This window comes from Schistocerca gregaria, chromosome 6 (genome assembly GCF_023897955.1).
Source record: "Schistocerca gregaria isolate iqSchGreg1 chromosome 6, iqSchGreg1.2, whole genome shotgun sequence".
NCBI classification, from domain to species: domain Eukaryota; kingdom Metazoa; phylum Arthropoda; class Insecta; order Orthoptera; family Acrididae; genus Schistocerca; species Schistocerca gregaria.
The window spans coordinates 66,392,608-66,415,631 of NC_064925.1; the positions used below are offsets into that span (position 1 = coordinate 66,392,608).

A 23,024-nucleotide genomic window follows, 5' to 3' on the forward strand; every position below is an offset into this window, starting at 1 on the left:
ATCGAACCGTCCGGGCGGGCGAAATTATTGTTAGCTTTGATAGTACTATCTCCTGTAAGAATATGAGTTATTTTAAACACCTTGCCTACTCTCTTCTCGCAAATAAAACGAAACGGGAGAGAGTCGCCAAACTTGTTACTGTTTACAATAAAATGGAGAAGTTAGACAAGATTTAAGAAATGGAGGAATTTGACCAGTAACTAGGTGTCTCCTAAGGTTTCCAGTTTGAGGCAAATGATTATTTACCGTATTTGATGTTAATTTTACTAAATCACTTTAATAGTAGTATTAGATGTAGTTACTCTACACAAAGGCGCAGTCAGTGAAATGGAAGTGTGGTAGACATAAGGAGTGTTTCCCAATTATTACTACAGGCTTCTGTGGAAGGCAACCCACGTTCAGAAACGCAGCGTTTGGGTGTAAACAAATATAATCTTCTTATATAAAGCGATAGAATGTTGCCCACACGCCGACCTGTGCCTGATGATATCATGTGCAAAGTGCCTTACCATATTTGTTTACATATTATTGCGTTGTGGAACACAATACTGTGTATTTCAGTTTTAATTATGTTCATAGTATATCACTACTGTTAATTTTGCGTAATTAAATACCTTCTACTAAAAATGGTTATGAGTTAAAAATCACACAGACAGAAAGCAAAAAATCAGGGATCTATACAGCTGATAACGTGTCTGCAAAGATGTAAAAATTATAAATTCGTCCTTTGAGAATAGAAAATGGTACAAATTTTCTTTATCAAGAATACTGTATTTCTCGAACCAGAGTGGGCTGCAAATTCATACTTTATTTTCTGGCAACGTCACAAAACAAATTAAAGTGAAAAATTAAATTGGAAGTTGTGCAATTCTTAAATAAAAGGTATGTATTTCTTTTGTTCACATAATGTCTTTTGCAGACAGTAAACCAAAAATTTTTTAAAGGTTCACTAACGAAAATAGAATGACACATTCGAAATTTGTTACTGTTTTCTTTAGAATGGAATAGAACAGAATTTTCAAATTTAAATTTGAAAAATGTACGAAAATATGTTCTACACCTCTAGTCCGCAGAGTGAATGTATCTTTGCGAAGTGGAAAGTCTACTTTTGGTACCCTGTGCTTTAATCTGTGGAACACTTACAAAAGGCTACACATGAACAAAGAATTAGAGAATAACAAGAATTTGCAGCAAAAAAACTCCCGACATCTCTTTGATCAACTTTCTTTCAGTGTACCCACACTCGGTATGGCGTTTCCGAAACGAAGAATGAATAAAACAGAGTATTAATCACTTTATTATAAACTCTTTTACACAGATTAAATTAATTCTGGACACGTCCAGAGGCGCTAAAATAATTTCACAATTTCAAACAGCAAACGATAAAAATATCTCGACATAATCAGGAAGAAAACACTGGAGCATCCTTGTTTCTTCTCTTGAGAGTCGCTTACAAGCGAAGCTTTATATTTTTACCTAACTTCAGGTAACATTCATCATATTTATATACGTGTGATCTATGCTTTATTTTGTACAGCAATTAGATTTTTAATTGATTAAAGACATCTCATCATCATTTTCACGAGGATGTAAGCTCTGAGTCCAACAATTCCTCTGTATCTCTTTCATTGATTTGTGCTGTGAATTGCGCATATTGTCGCGTTAACACTTTTAACTTGCTAGCTGACTGAAAAATCGTAATTAGCACTTTTTACAAGATTAGCACACTGAAGTACATTTAAAAAACTGTTAATGTTTTTGAGTTTGTTGAGAACAAACACTGATGGTGTCCGCTGTTTTGGCAGTAATCTTGCCACACAATGAGAAACACTTACTCACATATACGTAAACATATACGACTGGATTTTAGTTGATTTTTCACAGCTTACGTATTCAGTTAAGATAATATTGCCTTACAAGGTAGGTATTTACACAATTTCAGTACAGAGCAGACAGACTTTGTACATCATCAGCCTCCTGCTGGTGTCTTGGTACTTCCCTCAGTATACACTCCCTTTTGCTACGACTACGGTACCACTACTAATACTTGCTTTCCTTCTGCTTGGCGAAAAATTCGCTAACCAAACACAAGCAGAGATTCATCTGCGGAAAGCTGAAACTGAGTCAGTCCGTTCGGTGGTGTTGATTGTGGTGCGGTAGTTGGAAGGGTCGAACTGTTTCTGGCGTTTCCTCGGCGTGGAGCGGCTACCTGCTGCAATGCTGTCCCGAGGATGCGCCCGTAATGGCCACCCAAACGCAGAACAGCGCAGCTCCCGCCAGAGGCAGCAAAGAACCCGGCCTTGTCGTGCCCGATGACGTCACTGGAACAACCAGGAAAACAACGATCTCACAGCCAGCACACCAGAATGAAAGCTCCCTCCCACAGTTATCGGTAAAAAAATCTCTTCCAACAGTAAGTAAAGGATATAATTGATAAGATAGGATGTTGATTGGCTACTAAATCATGGCTTGCTTCGTCCTTGGTTGAAGTACCGGTTTGGAAGGATAGTTGTCTTTTACGGTCCAATATGCCGCTCTTCATCCGTAGATTCTTCGAAAAGACCAGATTAACATTTTTAATTAAAAAACAGTTATGTAATACGAATAAGATGTCAATAATATTCAAAAGGGCTGATCTAAACGTGACTGACAATTGTAATATATGAATTTCTATGGTGACAGAATTAATGCGAGGGTGTCGTGCAGGTGAATTTGTGCGTATATGGCGTGAGAATCCTACAGAAGAATTGATGGTCTCAGACTTTGCGCGTTGATTAGGTTATAAGTAAATGTGAGGGTTGTAATTTTTATTGGATAGGAGCGGTATAAGAAACATATGAGATATTGTGTTGTCACCAGCTGTGGTTGCGAATGCTAAGTAGTACTGCCCCAGGTAAATGTCTTCTGTTACTGCGTCAGTGGGACTCGAAAAGTAAGAGAATGAATACAGTAGGTAACTTAACGCTCCCATTTCCTCTCTTCCAGCTCCCCAGATTTAGTAGTTCAACCAATACTCGTTCTTCTTTAACTAATGTTTATTAAGTTTTGATCTGTTTCCTCTGATCGTACTACCAATTCGTTTCTAAGTCGCTCATCAGTTCCAGTGGATCGAAAAAAACAACAACAAAGAAGTAAAAAAGTATTATAAAGAATGGTACACACCTGCAGAACACTTACAAGGTCTTCGTCATATGAAATTGGCGTATTCCTTGACTTTATTATTCTAGTTATTCACAGTTACATTAGGCAGATGTTTTACTTGCCTATTTCAGCATTTTACTCATGTTATCCACAAAATTTCTATTTCTAGATACATCTTGCAAGGTTGTAAACGTCGTATTCAGTTCTTTCCTTAAGTACGAGCGTTGACGATTCTCCTCTTCTCTTTTATTGTATTTATGAATGCTGTTTTTCAGTGATCAGTTTATAGTACATTGTAAAATACACTCCTCGAAATTGAAATAAGAACACCGTGAATTCATTGTCCCAGGAAGGGGAAACTTTATTGACACATTCCTGGGGTCAGATACATCACATGATCACACTGACAGAACCACAGGCACATAGACACAGGCAACAGAGCATGCACAATGTCGGCACTAGTACAGTGTATATCCACCTTTCGCAGCAATGCAGGCTGCTATTCTCCCATGGAGACGATCGTAGAGATGCTGTATGTAGTGCTGTGGAACGGCCTGCCATGCCATTCCCACCTGGCGCCTCAGTTGGACCAGCGTTCGTGCTGGACGTACAGACCGCGTGAGACCACGCTTCATCCAGTCCCAAACATGCTCAATGGGGGACAGATCCGGAGATCTTGCTGGCCAGGGTAGTTGACTTACACCCTCTAGAGCACGTTAGGTGGCACGGGATACATGTGGACGTGCATTGTCCTGTTGGAACAGCAAGTTCCCTTGCCGGTCTAGGAATGGTAGAACGATGGGTTCGATGACGGTTTGGATGTACCGTGCACTATTCAGTGTCCCCTCGACGATCACCAGAGGTGTACGGCCAGAGTAGGAGATCGCTCCCCACACCATGATGCCGGGTGTTGACCCTGTGTGCCTCGGTCGTATGCAGTCCTGATTATGGCGCTCACCTGCACGCCGCCAAACACGCATACGACCATCATTGGCACCAAGGGAGAAGCGACTCTCATCGCTGAAGACGACACGTCTCCATTCGTCCCTCCATTCACGCCTGTCACGACACCACTGGAGGCTGGCTGCACGATGTTGGGGCGTGAGCGGAAGACGGCCTAACGGTGTGCGGGACCGTAGCCCAGCTTCATGGAGACTGTTGCGAATGGTCCTCGCCGATACCCCAGCAGCAACAGTGTCCCTAATTTGCTGGGAAGTGGCGGTGCGGTCCCCTACGGCACTGCGTAGGATCCTACGGTCTTGGCGTGCATCCGTGCGTCGCTGCGGTCCGGTCCCAGGTCGACGGGCACGTGCACCTTCCACCGACCACTGGCGACAACATCGATGTACTGTGGAGACCTCACGCCCCACGTGTTGAGCAATTTGGCGGTACGTCCACCCGGCCTCCCGCATGCCCACTATAAGCCCTCGCTCAAAGTCCGTGAACTGCACATACGGTTCACGTCCACGCTGTCGCGGCATGCTACCAGTGTTAAAGACTGCGATGGAGCTCCGTATGCCACGGCAAACTGGCTGACACTGACGGCGGCGGTGCACAAATGCTGCGCAGCTAGCGCCATTCGACGGCCAACACCGCGATTCCTGGTGTGTCCGCTGTGCCGTGCGTGTGATCATTGCTTGTACAGCCCTCTCGCAGTGTCTGGAGCAAGTATGGTGGGTCTGACACACCGGTGTCAATGTGTTCTTTTTTCTATTTCCAGGAGTGTATATCAATAGCTTTTTAACTTCACATCTGGTCTCTGGCCTCTGACACAAATATGGAGTTTATGACAATGGAATTTTCTTTCTGTGATAAATGCTTCGCAATAATGTCCATATCAGGTGCAAGAGCAGCTAATTGCATACTTGTAGCAATTATTGTTTAGATTAATACGTACCCATTACCTACATTATTGTGCACTCCATAACAGAAAGACGTTGTTAAAAATTTGGGAGATAGGAGAGGATGAAATGTTGAACGTTTTCATATGAGGTACCTCTACCCGGAAATGTTAAATAAAATTACTACAGCGAGCACTGTGTTGTTATAATGTCATGCTCTACCTGCTTGAGAAGCTATTGGGTGAGATTCTGAGTCGACATTTGGGTTAGAAATCTTGGGATTATGGTAACTGAATCATCCGTCCTTCTTTGGTAGAACAACAATATAATAAATGAAGAGCTCTGGTTTGCTTTTATTCTGCAGTATTAGTCTTTTTGTGTTAATCGGTTTTCTACTTACAATGTCATCTTCAGATATTTACTGACTTTTGTCGCAAAAGAATTACGTAGAAGAAGTTACACAGAAACGTACAGCAAACAACATCTTTGACAGTGTGGTCTTAATGCAATGGGAAAAGTGAAACGTTGAGCAGTAAATAAATACAAAAGGAACAAATAGAAAAAAAATCTTTAAAACAAAACTAGATCAGCAAGCCTGCATAACAGTTTATATTAATAAACAGAAGCAATAAAATAAATTATAATGATTACTTGATAAGGCTATTAAGGAGGTATAAAACATGGAGAGCTATACACAAAGCAATTAATAGTAATAATTTTCAATGTAATTACAGAATATATAGGAACATTAGCATTATCAATAATATAGAAATAAGTAAATGGAGGAAAGCCATCCTAGTTGCTATGTCTCTGCCTGACTGACGAATGTAAAACTTGTCACAATCAGATTACTGAATCACGCATTTTACCAGATCTTTTGAGTGATGCGTGGTATTCGAACATTCCAGAGAGTGCCTTGCTTAAATTTATGGAAATATGGTACGTTGTTGCACGATGTATTTCTAACGAAGTTAATGGTCGTCACACTGAACATTATTTTTATAGTAGTGAGTGCAGAGATTTGTGTTACAGCGTTTGATTGGACTCTGCATCCAATAAACATTTTACAAACTACTGTATTACGGTGTTTTATTTTATGTATCGAATATGCAGAAAACGCATTTTACATTACCGACCATGGATTCCCGATATCAGAACGTGCCACTCAAGATGTTTCTCTAGTAGAGAGAAGCAAAGGGCATATATCACAATACGAACACCCCTCCATTTAAATGCATTAGGTGAATCACATCTCCCACGATACGGAAGTAACTAAAGAACCACAGAAAACAGAAAAAGTAACGATAATAAATGACTGTTTACGTATTTCCGTTCAGAATGACAATAGACATTATGACATTGTGGAGTGAATGAAAATGGAGACATGAATGTGGGATGGCTACTGCTCTCAGCTCATGGTCTTCGGTGTTCATCTGCATGCGAGTTCCACCCTGCAACTAAGGGCGAGGGTGGGAGTGGAAGTTTATAACCAACAAAGTCGAGTGGGTTGGCTTAGAGCTGAGGGCCTGTACTCCTATTGGGGCGACGGCAGCTAAACTCCTTGTCCTGTCATTCGGATTTAAGTTTCAGCCGATTACATAAGTTGAATATAGGGATACTTCTTTTGAAACAGCATCGACGATTTCCTTTACTAACCTTTCCTTATCCGGGATTCTGCTCCATATTTTACGACCTCATGGACGATGGGACCCTATACTCCACTATACTCTCGTTCCTTCGCCGAAAGAGGCGAAAGTGAAATCGACTGGTAACGACATTACGGTGTTGTCTAGGATGGAGAATAAATTCTTCTTATTTACTGCTCAAAGAAGATATACCGAATACATGCGAGCTCTCAGAATGAATTACATTTAAAAAAATATAAATAACGATAAAGTGGCGTAAGTTGAAGGAAAATTTATTTCCCTAGTAGATAATATATGTATCTACAAAAGTCTAATGACAGTGGAAAACTTCGGGATGTGAAGTATGGGTAATTGAACACCTACCTTATCCACTATATTTGTCACAAACTGAATTGTTTCTATGCCAACATCAATTACATTCGTGACAGAAAGCGTTTACAAGACTACGAATATTCAAACAGACATACTTTTTATCAGACTGTTTGGTTAAAATAAGTGCTTTATGAAATAGTAATAGACAGTGGTGCAAAACAAAGTACTTTCATGAATTATTGAGCCTGAAGGGTATGATGATTTTTGAATAGAGTCGAGTTAGAAGGAAGCAGTAAACAAGTACCTTTAGACAGCCGTTGAAGAAAATTTTGCAGTTTCAGAAGCGCATTTTAGAAACGGCTTCTACTTTCTGGACAAACGGTGCACGAAATTCACTGAGAAAACAAGGACTATATCGGGAAATCGATACAGGTTTTATAAGTGCAGCCATTCACTGTCACGCCTGTTTTCGTTTGTTTCTAGGCCACTCAACGTGATTTATGCTAATGCCTTGAAGTAAACCAGTCGTCGCTACATCAAACGCTTGATTATTTGATTTTTCCCTTTCTCAGAACTTTATTATGACCATAGCCCAAAGACACCGTGGTGCGAACTACATCGAGCTGCATATGTGGCAAGGGATTATGACCGTGTTATCCGTCACCTTAGTCGTGATACACATTAGTGTTTGCTATCTCCATTATGATTATTACTAACCAGACATTGTAGGACATTTCATGACATCGATAAGTCACTAATGTTTTAATTGCTAACCTCTCCTCCGTAACTTACACAAAAATTATTTCACTGCAGCTGAACCTATGCTCACAAACCGTGCAAGGGAAGAAAATATTTTCCCTAACTCCGCCAGTGATTCATTATTTACGCAGGAAGATGACGGCGTACAATCAGAGTCTGTCTTACATTTTGAAGCTCTGTATAGAGCTTACTTCATCGACAGACGTTTTATTCGTGTTTGTAGAAGGTCAGACAAGGAGTTTGTTGCTCGCCGAATTCCACATTATTCATTTCACTGAATTTACCAGAGAAAAAGCATGAGGGACTGCTATTTTCAAAATAGCTTACCATACCACGGAGAGTTAAATTTAGGTCGTCAGAAACGGTGTTAGATAGTAATAGTGTCGCTCCCTGCTTCGCCCAAATTATCGACGGGTAGGCAGCTTGTCTGTGGTAGCAGAGTAAATTGTACAAACGAAATTGCCCCCACGAATTTGTACATCTATTAGTGAAAACCGTGTCAAAATTCCTACAATTGTTAGTTAGAATACTTTCAGAAACACAAAACAACGTGGCCGGGGAATTCAGTTTTTGATATGTATCAGATGGATCCTGGTCAAGCTTTCGTGCTTTCTGGAATTACGGTGGCTGTTTACTTGGTTGATTTTTCCGTCCCCTCGGTAGCCGACTCGCTAGCATCTCCCATCACAGCCTCCAGATATCAGTCAGAACGCGAATTAAATAAAGAACTGATAACTATAGATACACTGCACACTCATCATTAATATGGTAAAAGTATGAATCATATCGAAAACCTGCCTCTTCAGTCATTGTGTTAGTGACAACCGCTTTAAAATTTGTGTAGTAGTTCGTGCGATAAGGATGAAAGACAGAAAAAAAAGAGTAGAGTACTTTAATTTAGTAGTATCTGTAAATGTAATTGGATACTTGCCCGTTAGCAGCTAAATACTTGGATGCCAACTACCGCCGATGAAGACTCATCTGACGCATATATCGCTACTGCACACAATGTTTTCCACACCATGGTGTATGTGTGATGCAAGGATGTGTGTATTGATTGCTGCAGACTGGGCACCAAATGTGTATCACACACACAATCCCAATTTTGTGTCTCTCTGCGTAAGTGTTGATTTAACTGTCAATTTCGCTACGCTATGCAAATGGAAAGGTTAAACAAACACACGCGCGAGACATGCAAATACGGATACAGTTCATCGAATGGGAAATAACGGCAAATGTTAGACGCGGGAACCAACTTCACTGTTTCGCTCTCAAAGCCATTGTGTTTAACTTCCAACGAGTTCATCGCTTCACACCAATCCTATCGTATAATTATAAATGTCGTGTAAACGTGGCTGTAATTTACAAATAAGTATAAGCAGAGCATTCTGATTCCAGTTAAATCAGTTCTATCTTGAAATACAGTATTGCTATTTGAACAGCTCCGCGACCGATAGCTCGCGCTACGTATACTGGAACAGTGTCTTTGGCGTGGCACGTTTTGTTTCGAGGGACTTTGTGGCCGTGATTCCTGGGGAGGCCTTGTGTGAGGCAGCACAGTCAGCGCAGGTAAGATTTCCAAGTTGATCTGGTTGAGCAGCCTTTGCACAAGGGGTAGGGGGACGAGGGAGGATGGCGAGGGGCGTGGACCAGCAGCGAGAATGGGCAGTGGACACGTTATTTCTTTGAGCGACCAGGTCTGGAGGCAAGCAGTGGGTCGTCATCATTCGGAGTTTGTTATTTGAATTTCTGGAGTTTTTACATTTTCTGGATGTTTCATAGGCTAAGCGACAATTTTGCATCACTCTTTACTCGTGCGCAGTCTTTGATTAGAGTGGCTGTACCGCTGGAAGATTTTCTTGTTTTGTCATCGCAGCCTGGCAGAAAGAAGCGCGGGAGTTCTGACGTTAGAGCAGTAATTAGACGCCGCGCAGAGGACTCGTGGCAATATATAAGCAAAGTTGAGTGTATCTGTGTTCAAGTAATACGGTTTGTAAAACTTCCTAGCAGATTAAAACTGTGTGCCAGACCGAGACTCGAACTCGGTACCTCTGCCTTTCGCGGTCCGGCACAAAGTTTCAATGTACCAGAAAGTTTCGTATGAGCGCACGCTCCGCTGCAGAGTGAAAATCTCATTCTGGAATATGGTTCGTGTGTTGAATATAGTGAAACAGAGGAGAAACATTCGATCAGTAATTTAGAATGAAATCTAATGAGATTAGGAAATCGTATGAAGGGTGAGCCATGCGCGGCTCGTGTTCATTGCGTTTATTGTTTGTCATCTCTTCTTACCGTACTGCCGCTTCGTTTTCTTATTCCATTTACTGCCTTACCTGCAGTGATTGCAGTGGTGCTTATCAATTAAGTGCCCTTTCGTACCATCTCTGGAGCGACCGATAGTATTTCCGGGTCGTCGTGTGTGTGGAGGACAAGTTCGGAACTCAGTCGCGACGCAGCTGCAGTGAGGCCGGGGATGGCGACACACGTGAACTGTCCGATGGATGGAGATTGGAGCGGGTTGGCCGTTCGGTGGGTCGTGTCATCTGGCGATGTGTATTTGGTCTTTTGACCGTTTCTGGGCCTCTACACTTGGTCATCTTGCCGGACGTTTGTCGGTTCCTTCCTTGTGTGGAGATTTTGGGTGCTCAATAGGAAAGTGTTCCCTTTGCATGGTTGGGCCCGAGCCAGTGTGTCTGAGTTGCCGTGTCTCCGAATTCAGAACGAACGTTGAGTTGAGTCGGGTTAGAGCTGCAGTCAGCTTCGGGCAGCCAAGACTCGCCAAACCGTTGCCGACACACGTAACTTCAGTGGGAACGAACTATGTTGGTCGTTCGGTCTGTCATCTCATCGGACGACGTGTATTTTGTCGCCGACCGTTTTTGTAAACTCTCTGTGTATCGAATTGATTGGTCCTTGTTGTTCCACAGTGTCTGCTTTTACGATTGTTCGAATTCTTGTGCAAGTGTGTTTACGTGGAACCGTGTGTAGCTTCTGTGATTTCCGGTGAGCAGATGAATGCTGTCTACGTTCTGGAGTAGTTAGTTTGTCGGTTGAAACAGAGCAGCTAGCGTATCGGGCGGAAGGGAATTGATTAGGCTGTTGGTTGGTTCTTCAGCCGTCCGTAGGTTGTGTTGCCACCCGATTATTTAGTGTTACGCTTGGCTGCCTGTCTCACCTAAACTGTGCTTAGCGGTTCCTCCCCTGGCCGACCCTTGAAACACTCCTGAGCACCACCGCTTGTTCCTTGTGACTATCATTGTATTTGGCCGCAGGTACTGTGCCAGGCCTTCAGCCGTATATTAGTCTGTTCTTTGTTTAGTAAATGGCCTGCAGCCGAACTTCATGACAACTATTTTAAGCTTAGGCCTTCAGCCTTGTTTTATTTAAAATTCCTGTTGCTTTGTATTTAGGCCTTCAGCCGCGTTTGTTTATGAGTCTGTGGCGTTAATATGTAAATCCTTAACCGAAGGTTTCTCTTTAATTATCTTGCATTTTTGAAACGGCCTACATCGGTGTTCTGTAAATGTTTATCTTAAGGTTGTCTTTAATTATTCTTAAGTAATCATTTGAGCCTTCAACCTACATGATACTTCAAGTTTTCTTAAGACCTTTATCTGTTTCACAGTGTAAAAGAGTACCCCTTAAGCCTCTCTTTTATCATGTAAGAAAAAAATTATTGTGCTTTGAGCCGAACAGTTAATCTGAATTCCTTTTAATATGGCCTTTAGCTGAAATTTCTGAAATTACTTGGGCCTTCAGCCGTGAATTGATCTTTGTTGTTTTAAAGAGAAAACTGTGCATTGGTTTGAGGAATAACATTGTGTGTTCTTGTATATCTAACAGTAATTGACCTTGGCCCATTCCACATCCTGATCTGCTCTGTCTTGCGAAACCGGATTTCAAAGGGGAATGAAGGTAACATTTTTATTTAGTTTCATTACAATCGCTTATAGTTTGGAGCCATTGTTGAATGAGTCTTTCATATCAGGGAACTTCATATTTTTCATTAAAGACTGCGTAATTTCCACTGTAACTACTTGTCTAACATTTGTGAGAGAACGTATTTGTTTCAGTATTGCCCTTCGTCAGTACTAATGAGTGCTGTAACATGAATTCCGTACAAGTAATAATATATCTGACAATTTAAAAGCAGTTTGTTAAATAAATATTTCACCTAAGAGCATTGTCCACATACTCGATCCAAGTCACTTTTATTTAAAGAGTGTCTCACTTAAAGATGGTTAAAAATTGTTTACTTGTTTTCTGGAACATTGCACTAAGCTCTCAGCAGATCTAATTTGAAATTTACAGGTGGTGCGTAGAGAGCAGCAAGAACTGCTTTTCCAGGCATTTTCATTACGAGGTAAGATATTTTCATCTCAGGATCAGTTTGCTACGAAATTTATAAACGCACGAGGACTATCTCATTAACAGCGTTATTAGGCAGATCATTAACGTACAAGGACCATTTCGTTTAACTAAAGACATTAATAGTAAAGTTCAGGATTTCATCAGTTTGCACATTATAAAATAGAAGCAAATTCATTTTCTATTCTCACAGGCAAATATCTTTATTTTCTCTGGCAGTTGGAAAAGCACAAAGTCACCTAAAGCTATACAATGGCAGTGTTGAAACTTTAAGCAGATTAAAACTGTGTGCTGGGCCGAGACACGAACTCGAGACCTTTGCCTTTCGCTGGCAAGTGCTCTACCAACTGAACTACCCAAGCACGACTCACGCCCCGTCCTCGCAGTTTTACTTCTGCCAGTACCTCGTCTCCTACCTTCCAAACTTCGCAGAAGGTCTCCTGCGAGCCTTGCAGAACTAGCACTCCTGGAAGAAAGGATATTGCGGAGACATGGCTTAGCCACAGTCTGGGGGATGTTTCCAGAATGAAATTTTCAATCTGCAGCAGAGTGTGAGCTGATATGCAATTTCCTGAAAAATTAAAACGCTAATGATGATAGTAAGGCCAAAAGGTAAGTTTCAGAATTGATTACAATTATTGAGGCACGAGAAGGCAGTGTGTTTACAATTATTGTGGTGAAGTTCTGTTTGCCAAAATCAAGATTTTAAATCTATAGCCGAAAGTACTGTTACTTCATGAAACTTTTGTAGCAATTCGTAAAGTGTCTGTACTCCATCTGTTCTGGTCTACGTGTTTCTGTAACTATCATGTTCTTAATCTGTAGAGAATCTAACAGAAACCTCAACGATCGGTCTTTTTTGGGTTATACGGACTTGCTGATGGTTCAGTAATGCCTTTTGCGAGGATAGATTGTATTTCTTATTCCACTCTGTCTCTGTAAATAAGAGGTACTGAGTAATGCATTGAAACAAAAGTCTTACACGAGATTTTACTATGAATTCTTACATAATCTTCACATAGTTGCGGTATATTGTCAAGAACATGTGAATGTAATTGTAAAATTTCTAGTAACTGTTGTCTGTCTCCATCGGCTGCTGTTTCACAAATGTCTACATTAGCTTGGATTGTCTGTCAAACGTTGAAATTAGATTATTCATTTACACTGTCGGTAGCAAAGGATATCTCAGTGAAAAAGATGGACTGGTGTCCTGAATTAAAGCAACAAACCGCTATTTCACTATCCTGTGTCTGATTCACGATATAATGATACAAACTGTCAAACAGATGTCGCTACGATCATGTTCTGCATGCAAGATGTTATTCAGGTCAACGGTCAACTATGACAAGGTGATGACGTCAGGGCATCCATGAAGCATGATAGTGTTTCCCGGGTAGCCCCACATCCACAGTCGCTGTGTACACAGCTACAACCGGCGCAGTGCGGCACAGAGAAGACGCTTACCAGACTCTCTGCGGTGGAGGGTCATAGAAAGGGAGGAAGCAGGACTGTCGCAAACGGATGTGGCCCGATGGCCTAATGTGAATCGTTCCGTTCTTTATCGATTATGGCAACAGCCTATAGAGACCGAAAGTGTATCCCGAATGTGTGACATCAGAAGGGGGGGCCGTTATTTGTCTGTAAGGGCACGACAGCACCACCTTAGTAGCAGCTGGCGTCTGAGCTCGCAGTATTCACTGGACGTGTTGTATCGAGGCAAAAGGTGTACAGAGGGCTTTGGCAAAATCGTCTTTTTTGTCGAAAACCTGCTGTATGTCTATCTCTGACGCGTTTTCACAAAAGTGAACGTCTGGAGTGGCGTCATCAACATGCAACCAGGACGATCGAAGGAAGAGCCAATGTTAGTTTCACAGATGAGACCCTATTTCGTCCTGAGGGTAATTATCGATAGATTCACATCTGTAGGGAACGTGGAACACGATTTCGGGACCCAAACGTGTAGAATGCCTAATGCTGTGGGTAGAGATTATGTTGACAACTCGAACCCCTCTTCACGACATTGTACCGGTAAATCGTCAAAGTTTAACTGTAGTCAGGTATCGTGACAAGATCTTGGGGCCTCATTGGCGGTTGTGGCGAAATGCTGTGGACCCATATTTCGTACTTGATGGACAGGAATGCTCGACCTCATGGAGCACGTATAGTTGATGTTTCCTTGGAAACAGAAGATACTGCACGGATGGCGTGGCCTGCTCGCACTCCCATTTGAATCCTATAGAAAATGTCTGAGATGCACTAGGGAGACAGCTTGCTTCACGTCAGCATCGACCAACCACTCTCCGAGACTGCGAACAGCCCTGCAGGAATAAAAATCGTTATTGCCTTAACTCGACACTGATGACATTATTCACATCATGCCCCGTCGTTATTAGACCTGTATTGCTGCAAGACGTGGTCACACACCACACTAAGCACATTAACCTGTGGAGGCATATGTGTGCAAATCCGTTAATTTGGAATAAACGAAGAACATTTTTGTCTGACGTCATGCATGTTACAGTTGTTTACCTTCTGTGTTCTTTACATTGATTCTACTTTACTATGACCTGTTTATGGTGTTTTGTGGCAAAATAAATACTACCTTGGAAAATTTCCGTTTGTTGCTCTAATTTTCAACACCAGTGTGCCATTGTCTATCCTTTGTGTATGAAAAACAAGCTCTATTAATTTCCATTTCCTCTATCGAATTGCTCTTCTGTAACTGTAATGCAACTTGCTCGTTATCGTTGCGTAATAGACTATAAGAGTCCCTAAGGTTCAAAATCAATATTCTGTCAAGAAATCCATATCTAGCATAATTTCAGTAGTTGAATGTGGGATGATTCAAAAATTGGTATAAAACTGATGGCCATGATTAGCAAATTTAGGTTTGTCTTTGTACTTTTACACCTACTTCTTTTCCAGAAACTGTCCGTCTCTAATGACCTCGTTGTCGACGGGACGTTAAACACTAACCACCACCACCACCACCACCAGAAAGTGCTATTCTAAATTTAGTCTTTTGTAATGGGAATGTAGGGCAAGAATTATTTGTATTGCATTTAGTAAATGCTGCATCACTAATCGTGGTAACTGAAGATTCACAGTCAATTACTGCAGTGAAAGTATGTGAGTCAGTTAACATGTTGATAATCGGATGGTACACATTCTTTTGTGGCAGTTCTTTCTTCTGCAATAAATTGTCTGTTGTGTCTTCCAACATGATAATACATTTTGTTACTTCGTTCATATAGTCTGTAGATGACGTTTTGCTGTGAACATCTCCAGTATGCTGAGCTTCTAGTAAGTCATTATTCTTTCTACTATGATGATACAATTCCGTTACTTCAATTATCTGAACAGTTGGCGTTTTTTGTTGATTACGAGATTGTGTAGGAGGAAAGCGACTATCTTGTTCGTTTGGTGCACAGTGCTGGTGCTGTCCGTAACTATAATTTCGTCTGATGTCATGGCGATTAGTGCGTCTGTAATTCTAATTGTGGTTCATTGGTCTGTTGTGCTTCCGGTTGAATGGTACGTGACGTTGTTTCATCGCAGGCAGATATATTTTGTTTTTCTCGCAGTTAGAAATGTACAAAGTCAACTAATGCTAAACCACAGTACTGTTACAGCCAAACGAAGAAGCCAGCACGAGTTCTAAAGCAAAGGAAAGTTACGTCATCACACATCTCCTGGCGTCGCCAAGATTTTCCATTGTTTGTCGTCGTGCAGCGTCCCTGTATACTCAGTGAGCTACCCCTAGTCCGGTGCCTCGGTGCAGACAGCACGCGTAATTAGTAAAGACTGATCTTCCTCCTCGCTACGAGCTTCACAGTAGTGACGGGTACGCTAACGGAGCGTGATTATGCCCCTCTGCTTCCATATCGGTTTCCGTGTAGCCTTCTGTTGTTTCCGTTCCCTGGTCCTGTGTCTGGCCAGGCATTTTCTACATCTACATCTACATCTACATCCATACTCCGCAAGCCACCTGACAGTGTGTGGCGGAGGATAGCCTGAGAACCTCTATCGGATCTCCCTTCTATTCCAGTTTCGCATTGTTCGTGGAAGGAAGGATTGTCGGTATGCTTCTGTGTGGGCTCTAATCTCTCTGATTTTATCCTCATGGTCTCTTCGCGAGATATACGTTGGAAGGAGAAATATACTGCTTGACTCTTCGGTGAAGGTATGTCCTCGAAACTTTAACAAAACCTTTACCGAGCTACTGAACGTCTCTCCTGCAGAGACTTCCACTGGAGTTTATCTATCATCTCCGTAACGCTTTCGCCATTACTAAATGATCCTGTAACGAAGCGCGCTGCTCTCCGTTGGATCTTGTCTATCTCTTTTATCAACCCTATCTGGTACGGATCCCACACTGCTGAGCAGTATTCAACCAGTGGGCGAACAAGCGTACTGTAACTTCCTTTGTTTTCGGATGGCATTTCCTTACGATTCTTCCAAAGAATCACATTCTGGCATATGCTTTACCAACAACGATCAACTTTATATGATCATTCGTTTTAAATCATTCCTAATGCGTATTCTGGAATTAACTGCTTCCAGTTGCTGACCTGCTATTTTGTAGCTAAAAGATAAGGGATCTATCTTTCTATGTATTCGCAGCACATTACACTTGTCTACATTGAGATTGAATTGCCAATCCCTGCACCATGCGTCAATTCGCTGCAGATCCTCCTGCATTTCAGTACAATTTTCCATTATTACAACCTTTCGATACACCACAGCATCATCTGCAAAAAGCCTCAGTGAACTTCCGATGTCATCCACAAGGTCATTTATGTATATTGTGAATAGCAACGTTCCTATGACACTCCCCTGCGGCACACCTGAAATCACTCTTACTTCGGATGACTTCTCTCCATTGAGAATGATATGCTGCGTTCTGTTATCTAGGAACTCTTCAATCCAATCACAGAATAGGTCTGAGAGTCCATATGCTCTTACTTTGTTCATTAAACGACTGTGAGGAACCGTATCGAACGCCTTGCGGAAGTCAAGAAACACAGCATCTACCTGTGAACCCGTGACTATGGCCCTTTGAGTCTCGTGGACCAATAGCGCGAGCTGGGTTTCACACGACCGTCTTTTTCGAAACCCATGGTGATTCCTACAGAGTAGATTTCTAGTCTCCACAAAAGTCATTATATTCGAACATAATACGTGTTCCAAACTTCTACAACTGATCGACGTTAGAGATATAGGTCTATAGTTCTGCACATCTGTTCGACGTCCCTTCATGGAAACGGGGATTACCTGTGCCCTTTTCCAATCCTTTGGAAAACTACGCTCTTCTAGAGACCTACGGTACACCGCTGCAAGAAGGGGGGCAAGTTCCTTCGCGTACTCTGTGTAAAATCGAACTGGTATCACATCAGGTCCAGCGACCTTTCCTCTTTTGAGCGATTTTAATTGTATCTCTATGCCTCTGTCGACTATTTCGATATCTACCATTTTGCCATCTGTACGACAATCTGGAGAGGAGCGTGTCGCTAATATCAGAACATAATACACTACTGGCTGTTAAAATTGCTACACCACGAAGTTGACATGCTACAGACCCGACATTTAACCGACAGGAAGAAGATGTTGTGATATGCAAATGATTAGCTTTACAGAGCATTCACAAAAGGTTTCCAACCGATTTCTCATAAGCAAACACTAGTGGACCGGCGTTGCCTGGTGAAACGTTGTTGTGCTGCCTCCTGTAAGGAGGAGAAAAGCGTACCATCAAGTTTCTGACATTGATAAAGGTCGTATTGTAGCCTATCGCGATTGCGTTTTATCGTATCGCGATATTCCTGCTCGCGTTGGTCGAGATCAATGACTGTTATCAGAATATGGAATCCGTGGGTTCAGAAGGGTGATACGGAACGCCATACTGGATCCCAACTGCCTCGTATCACTAGCAGTCGAGATGACAGGCATCTTATCCGCATGGCTGTAACGGATTGTGCAGCCACGTCTCGATGACTGAGTCAACAGATGGGGACGTTTGCAAGACAACAACCATCTGCACGAACAGTTCGACGACGTTTGCAGCAGCATGGACTAACAGTTCGGAGACTATGGCTGCGGTTACCCTTGACGCTTCATCACAGACAATAGCGCCTGCGATTCTTATACTCAACGATGAACCTGGGTGCATGAACGGCAAAACATAATTTTTTCGGCTGAATCCAGTTTCTGTTTACAGCATCGTAATGGTCGGATCCGTGTTTTGCGACAACGCGGCCAAGGCACATTGGAAGCGTGTATTCGTCATCGTCATACTGGCGTATCACCCGGCGTGATGGTATGGGATGCCATTGGTTACACGTCTCTGCCACCTCTGGTTCTAATTGACGGCACTTTGAACAGTGGACATTACATTTCAGATGTGTTACGACCCATGGCTCTACCCTTCATTCGATACCTGTGAACCCTACATTTCAGCAGGATAATGCTCGACCGCATGTTGCAGGTCCTGTACAGGCCTTTCTGAGTACAGAAAATATTCGACTGCTGCCCTGGACACCACCTTCTCCAGATCTCTCACCAGTAGAAAACGTCTGGTCTATGGTGTCCGAGCAACTGGCTCGTCACAATACGCCAATCACTACTCCCGGTGAACTATGGTATCGTGGTGTCGTGTTGAGATCTGACTCAATGCCCAGGCGTATCAAGGCCGTTATTACTGCCAGAGGTGGTTCACCCAAACTGCGTGAAAATTTAATCACATGTCAGTTCTAGTATAATATATTTGTTCAATGAGTACCCGTTTATCATCTGCATTTCCTCTTGGTATAGCAGTTGTAATGGCGAGTAGTGTAGCTGCCATTTGGTAGTTGTCACAGAGATGCGATCTGACGTGCTCTTTTAAATTACTGGGGTTTTGTAAATTGCTTTAATGTTTAATGCGTTATTATCGCGACGTCAAAAGTATTTTTATATTTTCTAATTCGTTGTGCACTAAATAGCCAAGTTGTTTCTTTAGATATTTCGAGGCCACGAAGCTCGCAAGCTTTTACGCCTTACCGTGACAAATCTTGTTCATGTATTTCGGCTAGTTGTACTTCCGTACTACGCAGATGACGTTCATCAGACGTATGTTGGTGTCATCCTTTCACCAATGTTTTCCTACCCACGCCACGGTTAAAGTATTTAGCGTAAAAGCTGCATGTCGTTTGGCCGCTTGACTTCTACCCTGTCAGGTGTTAGTGGGGGTAGTTACCTTGGCCAGTAATCTTATTATCTTTTAGCGGCTTTTCATAGTTATTTTGTTACCGCTGCCAGCGTGTAATCTGATGATTTGCGGTTTTACTCGTTTTACTTACAAATTACTTCTCTGATCATAACGCTACAATTCTGTCTTTGTACCCTTGCGCGTGTTCCCAATGGTTGCTTAGAAATGGATTGTGGTGAGCAACGTATCATACCCGCCCTAAGTAATTTCGGGTCCATTCGTCCAGACCACATTTCCCATTGTGTACTGATTTCATACCCAGGAGCTTTAATTGTTTCTTGCTCCCATTTAATGAACTCCTTTTTTCGGTAAAGTTAAATTCTTTATTTTATTTTAGTCAAACAGATTCTATATATACTTTTGGCCTGTCTGTTTTAAGGACTGATTCTTTACAACTTTTGAAAATATTGTTATGTAACTTCAAGTCTTGAAATATTATCTTGCTTCTCTTATTGAAATCGGCTTTAGTTATTTAAAGAATAGTAAACAGCGGCGCACAAAACTGCATATTTTTAAAAGAAAATAACATTTGTTGTAAATTTAAGTTTTCATGCTTCATGTACCCATGAAAGACCTTTTGGAGGGTTGAGAACAAGACTATAAGCTTTTGTCATTAATCTTGCTAGATATTTTACATCGTTGATCGATTATCAGAAACAATTTTGAAGTCGTTTTGTCAGATGGCATAGCTTTGTCTTAATGTCAGTGTTCTGTTGACCTAACTTATACTGCCTGAGGAGTATTAATTTAATTCATGATATGACTAATGTTCAGTACTTCCTCTTCTTGGCAACCTGTCAGCAGCGCGTACTGCTATTACATTTCTATCAAAAAATGGTTCAAATGGCTCTGGGCACTTTGGGACTTATCTTCCAAGGCCATCAGTCCCCTAGAAGGTAGAACTACTTAAACCTGACTAACCTAAGGACATCACACACATCCATGCCCGAGGCAGGATTCGAACCTGTGACCGTAGCGGTCACGCCGTTCCAGACTGTAGCTCCTAGAACCGCTTGGCCACCCCGGCCGGCCATTTCTATCATTTCTAGGGTTAATAATGTTGACTGAAATGGCTGTTGACTAAAATGAGACTTCTGTAATAAATCGATGTATGTGGTATTCAACAGATATGTTGTGGAATGCTTTTGCAATGTGCACCGCAAATATACTGATCTGAAATAATGATTGTCAATATTTTGTAAATTTTTCACTGGACACTGATATTAAGTTCTGTAGTACATGTCCCACATTTGTATGACATCACAATTTTCTGCCTTGGTCCAGGTCGTTTAAATTATGTCTGAAACACTCATGCAAAATTGATCTCGTATTAGGATACTAATTTTTACATTCAGCTATGAATATTTCTGTCCCTCATCATTGCTATCCACAGTTTTTGGTATGTACAGGTTCTACTACTAATGATGAATGCACTCGCATGTTTGCAACGAAAGAGAGAGATATATTGTAAGTTGGTAAGAAACATTGGAATTACATCTTCACAAGATGGATTACTCGGCTGGTGAATAAATTTTACGAATTATTCAGTGATAGCAGTTAATCGTTAATATGAAAATTGATATGTTTAGTAACGTAGTATCAGAAACTGAAAAAAAGGATTAATATAAGCAGTCTAGTAAATAACTTCCGTAACCGAAGAGTAATGTTTTTTCTGTTGCTGTAGTTTATGCTGTGTTTGATGTAAGGCGTTAAAATTGTTCTTGGTCGCTACTCGAACCTGGGCATCTTGATGTAGGGTAGGCTCCTTCAGTTTTGTCGACTCTCTACACGCAGTAACGTGGAGTTAGATTACGGCAGTGCATGATTGAAATTACCATCCGATCTCTCTGATTCACACTTCCTGTTTTATCCCGAAGTTGTAGAAAATGAACACTAGGATGTTTGAACTAGGTAATTCCTTCTATTCAGTTGGAGCTACTCTTCCTTTTCCACTGAGCTCGTACTCAAAAGAACTTTAAAGTGTAAATGAAAACATTTGACAGGTATCCCAGATATTTCTGCTAACGGCTGCAGCCCGAAAGGTAATACAGTTTCATCTACATAAACTTTTTAATATTGGCATTGGCCTCCGAAACAGTGGAAGGAAATATGTATACAGATGAGGAACAGGACTTATATTCACTATCAGATCGGCGAGTTGGGAACTCGTGAATGTTATGAAAATTTTCCGTAGCGGAATTTACAGAAACATGGATGTCTTCTGGGCATGTTGCATTTTGTTGTAGATGGTACCTCACATCAGTTACTTCCTCAATGCTTTTTAAGGCACTGGAGTATATTATCGTTCACATAACTGTTCTTATACTCCCATTCACAAATCTTACATAGTCTTAAGTGAATCCTAATTCACCAATTCACTGCGCTTCGCAGTAACTACGAATGCACTGCTTCATGATTAATTTTTTGTTATCATGACATCACTGTTCGTTTCGTTTCTGTCACGTTACAATCAGCTCTCTATTATTCTCTTCTTTTGTCAGACGTTCGGTCTCAAGCCATAACATAGATCGAAAACGATTAACTTATCAAACATTCAAAGTGACAGAGTTCCACAGATCATGACTTCCTCCTCTGTAACGTAACGGCAGTTCATGTAAATCACTTGCGAAATTTGAGTTTTATGAAAAACCTTCTTTTATTAGGTCATCCCGGCTAGTTTGGAGCTGTGACGGCCATTAGGAATGAACCAGTGTGTGAGCATACGGAGGGAGGGAAGAGAAACGTATTGCACTTCTAAAAAGAGCTCAAATCAAAGAAAAAGTGTTACAAGTTACCACCATCAACAATTTATTTTATATAACAGCCACGGTCTCCAACCATGTAAGTATGTCAAAATTGCAGTATTACAAGTTGTTGTGACGCGTGTATCAATCATGCCCAACCATGAAACCTGTCCGGTGATGCGCTCTAGCGTTATTTAGGTCCGTGTTGAGGTCACAACAGTCTCCCGAGCGCAGCCAAAAGGGTCTACTTTTGCTACTCGTGACGCAGGCGGACTTTTGCTGAAGGTGCGATAGCTGCTCTGCAGCGCGCTCTCTGTCTCGTGCTGAGGACCCTGGAGCGGTGCCCCCGCTGCTGACACGGCGGACTCGCTGGCCGACAAGTGGGGGCCCGCGCCGGCCGCGGCGGTCGCTGAAATGAAACTCGTGTCTCATTCCGCATGCGCCTCTCTCTGCTCTGCCAGCACTGTCGCAGTTCGTGAGAACTGACAAATGTATTCCCAATGTAAATGTTTCTATCCAGAAAGAATCCTTTCCCACCTCTTTTACCACACAATGAGCATCCTCCATATGCACGTATCCATTCTAATGCTAAAACAGTACTTCATTTCCGTCTTAACCAAGTGTGACATATCTTTTTGGGAACTCTGTGAAATCTTTCACAGGCCCATTTGTAGAACTTTCACTTCCATATCTAACCTCTTTCAGGATGGTACGTGTTATTTAAAAATACGAATTGTTCGAAGATTAAAAACACTACCGTCGTCAAGATCCTGTTAAAGGTCAACGACACTGTTCTGTTAACGCAATGGTGAGATTAGACATTAGGGTCAGTACCATGGAAAATTTTTGACAGTTTCTTGTTATTATTTATCACGTCTAAGATGAAACACCTCAATAAGTACGCAATTCACAACTGAAAGAGATTTTCACCAAATTTATGTCCAAAATAGTATAGCATGCAGTTGGAGAA

At 41.7% G+C, this 23,024-nt stretch overlaps 1 protein-coding gene across 1 annotated transcript in view; it reads right to left on the bottom strand.

Moving 5' to 3' along the window:
• Positions 1-1,274: 1,274 nt before the first annotated feature.
• The window catches only part of LOC126278105 (uncharacterized), a 1,197,991-nt gene continuing 1,176,241 nt past the window's right edge, over positions 1,275-23,024 (bottom strand). The window contains exon 6 of the mRNA XM_049977982.1: positions 1,275-2,321. Coding sequence (XP_049833939.1) covers positions 2,206-2,321 — 116 coding nt within the window. The 3' untranslated portion in view covers positions 1,275-2,205. The remainder of the gene's footprint in view (positions 2,322-23,024) is intronic.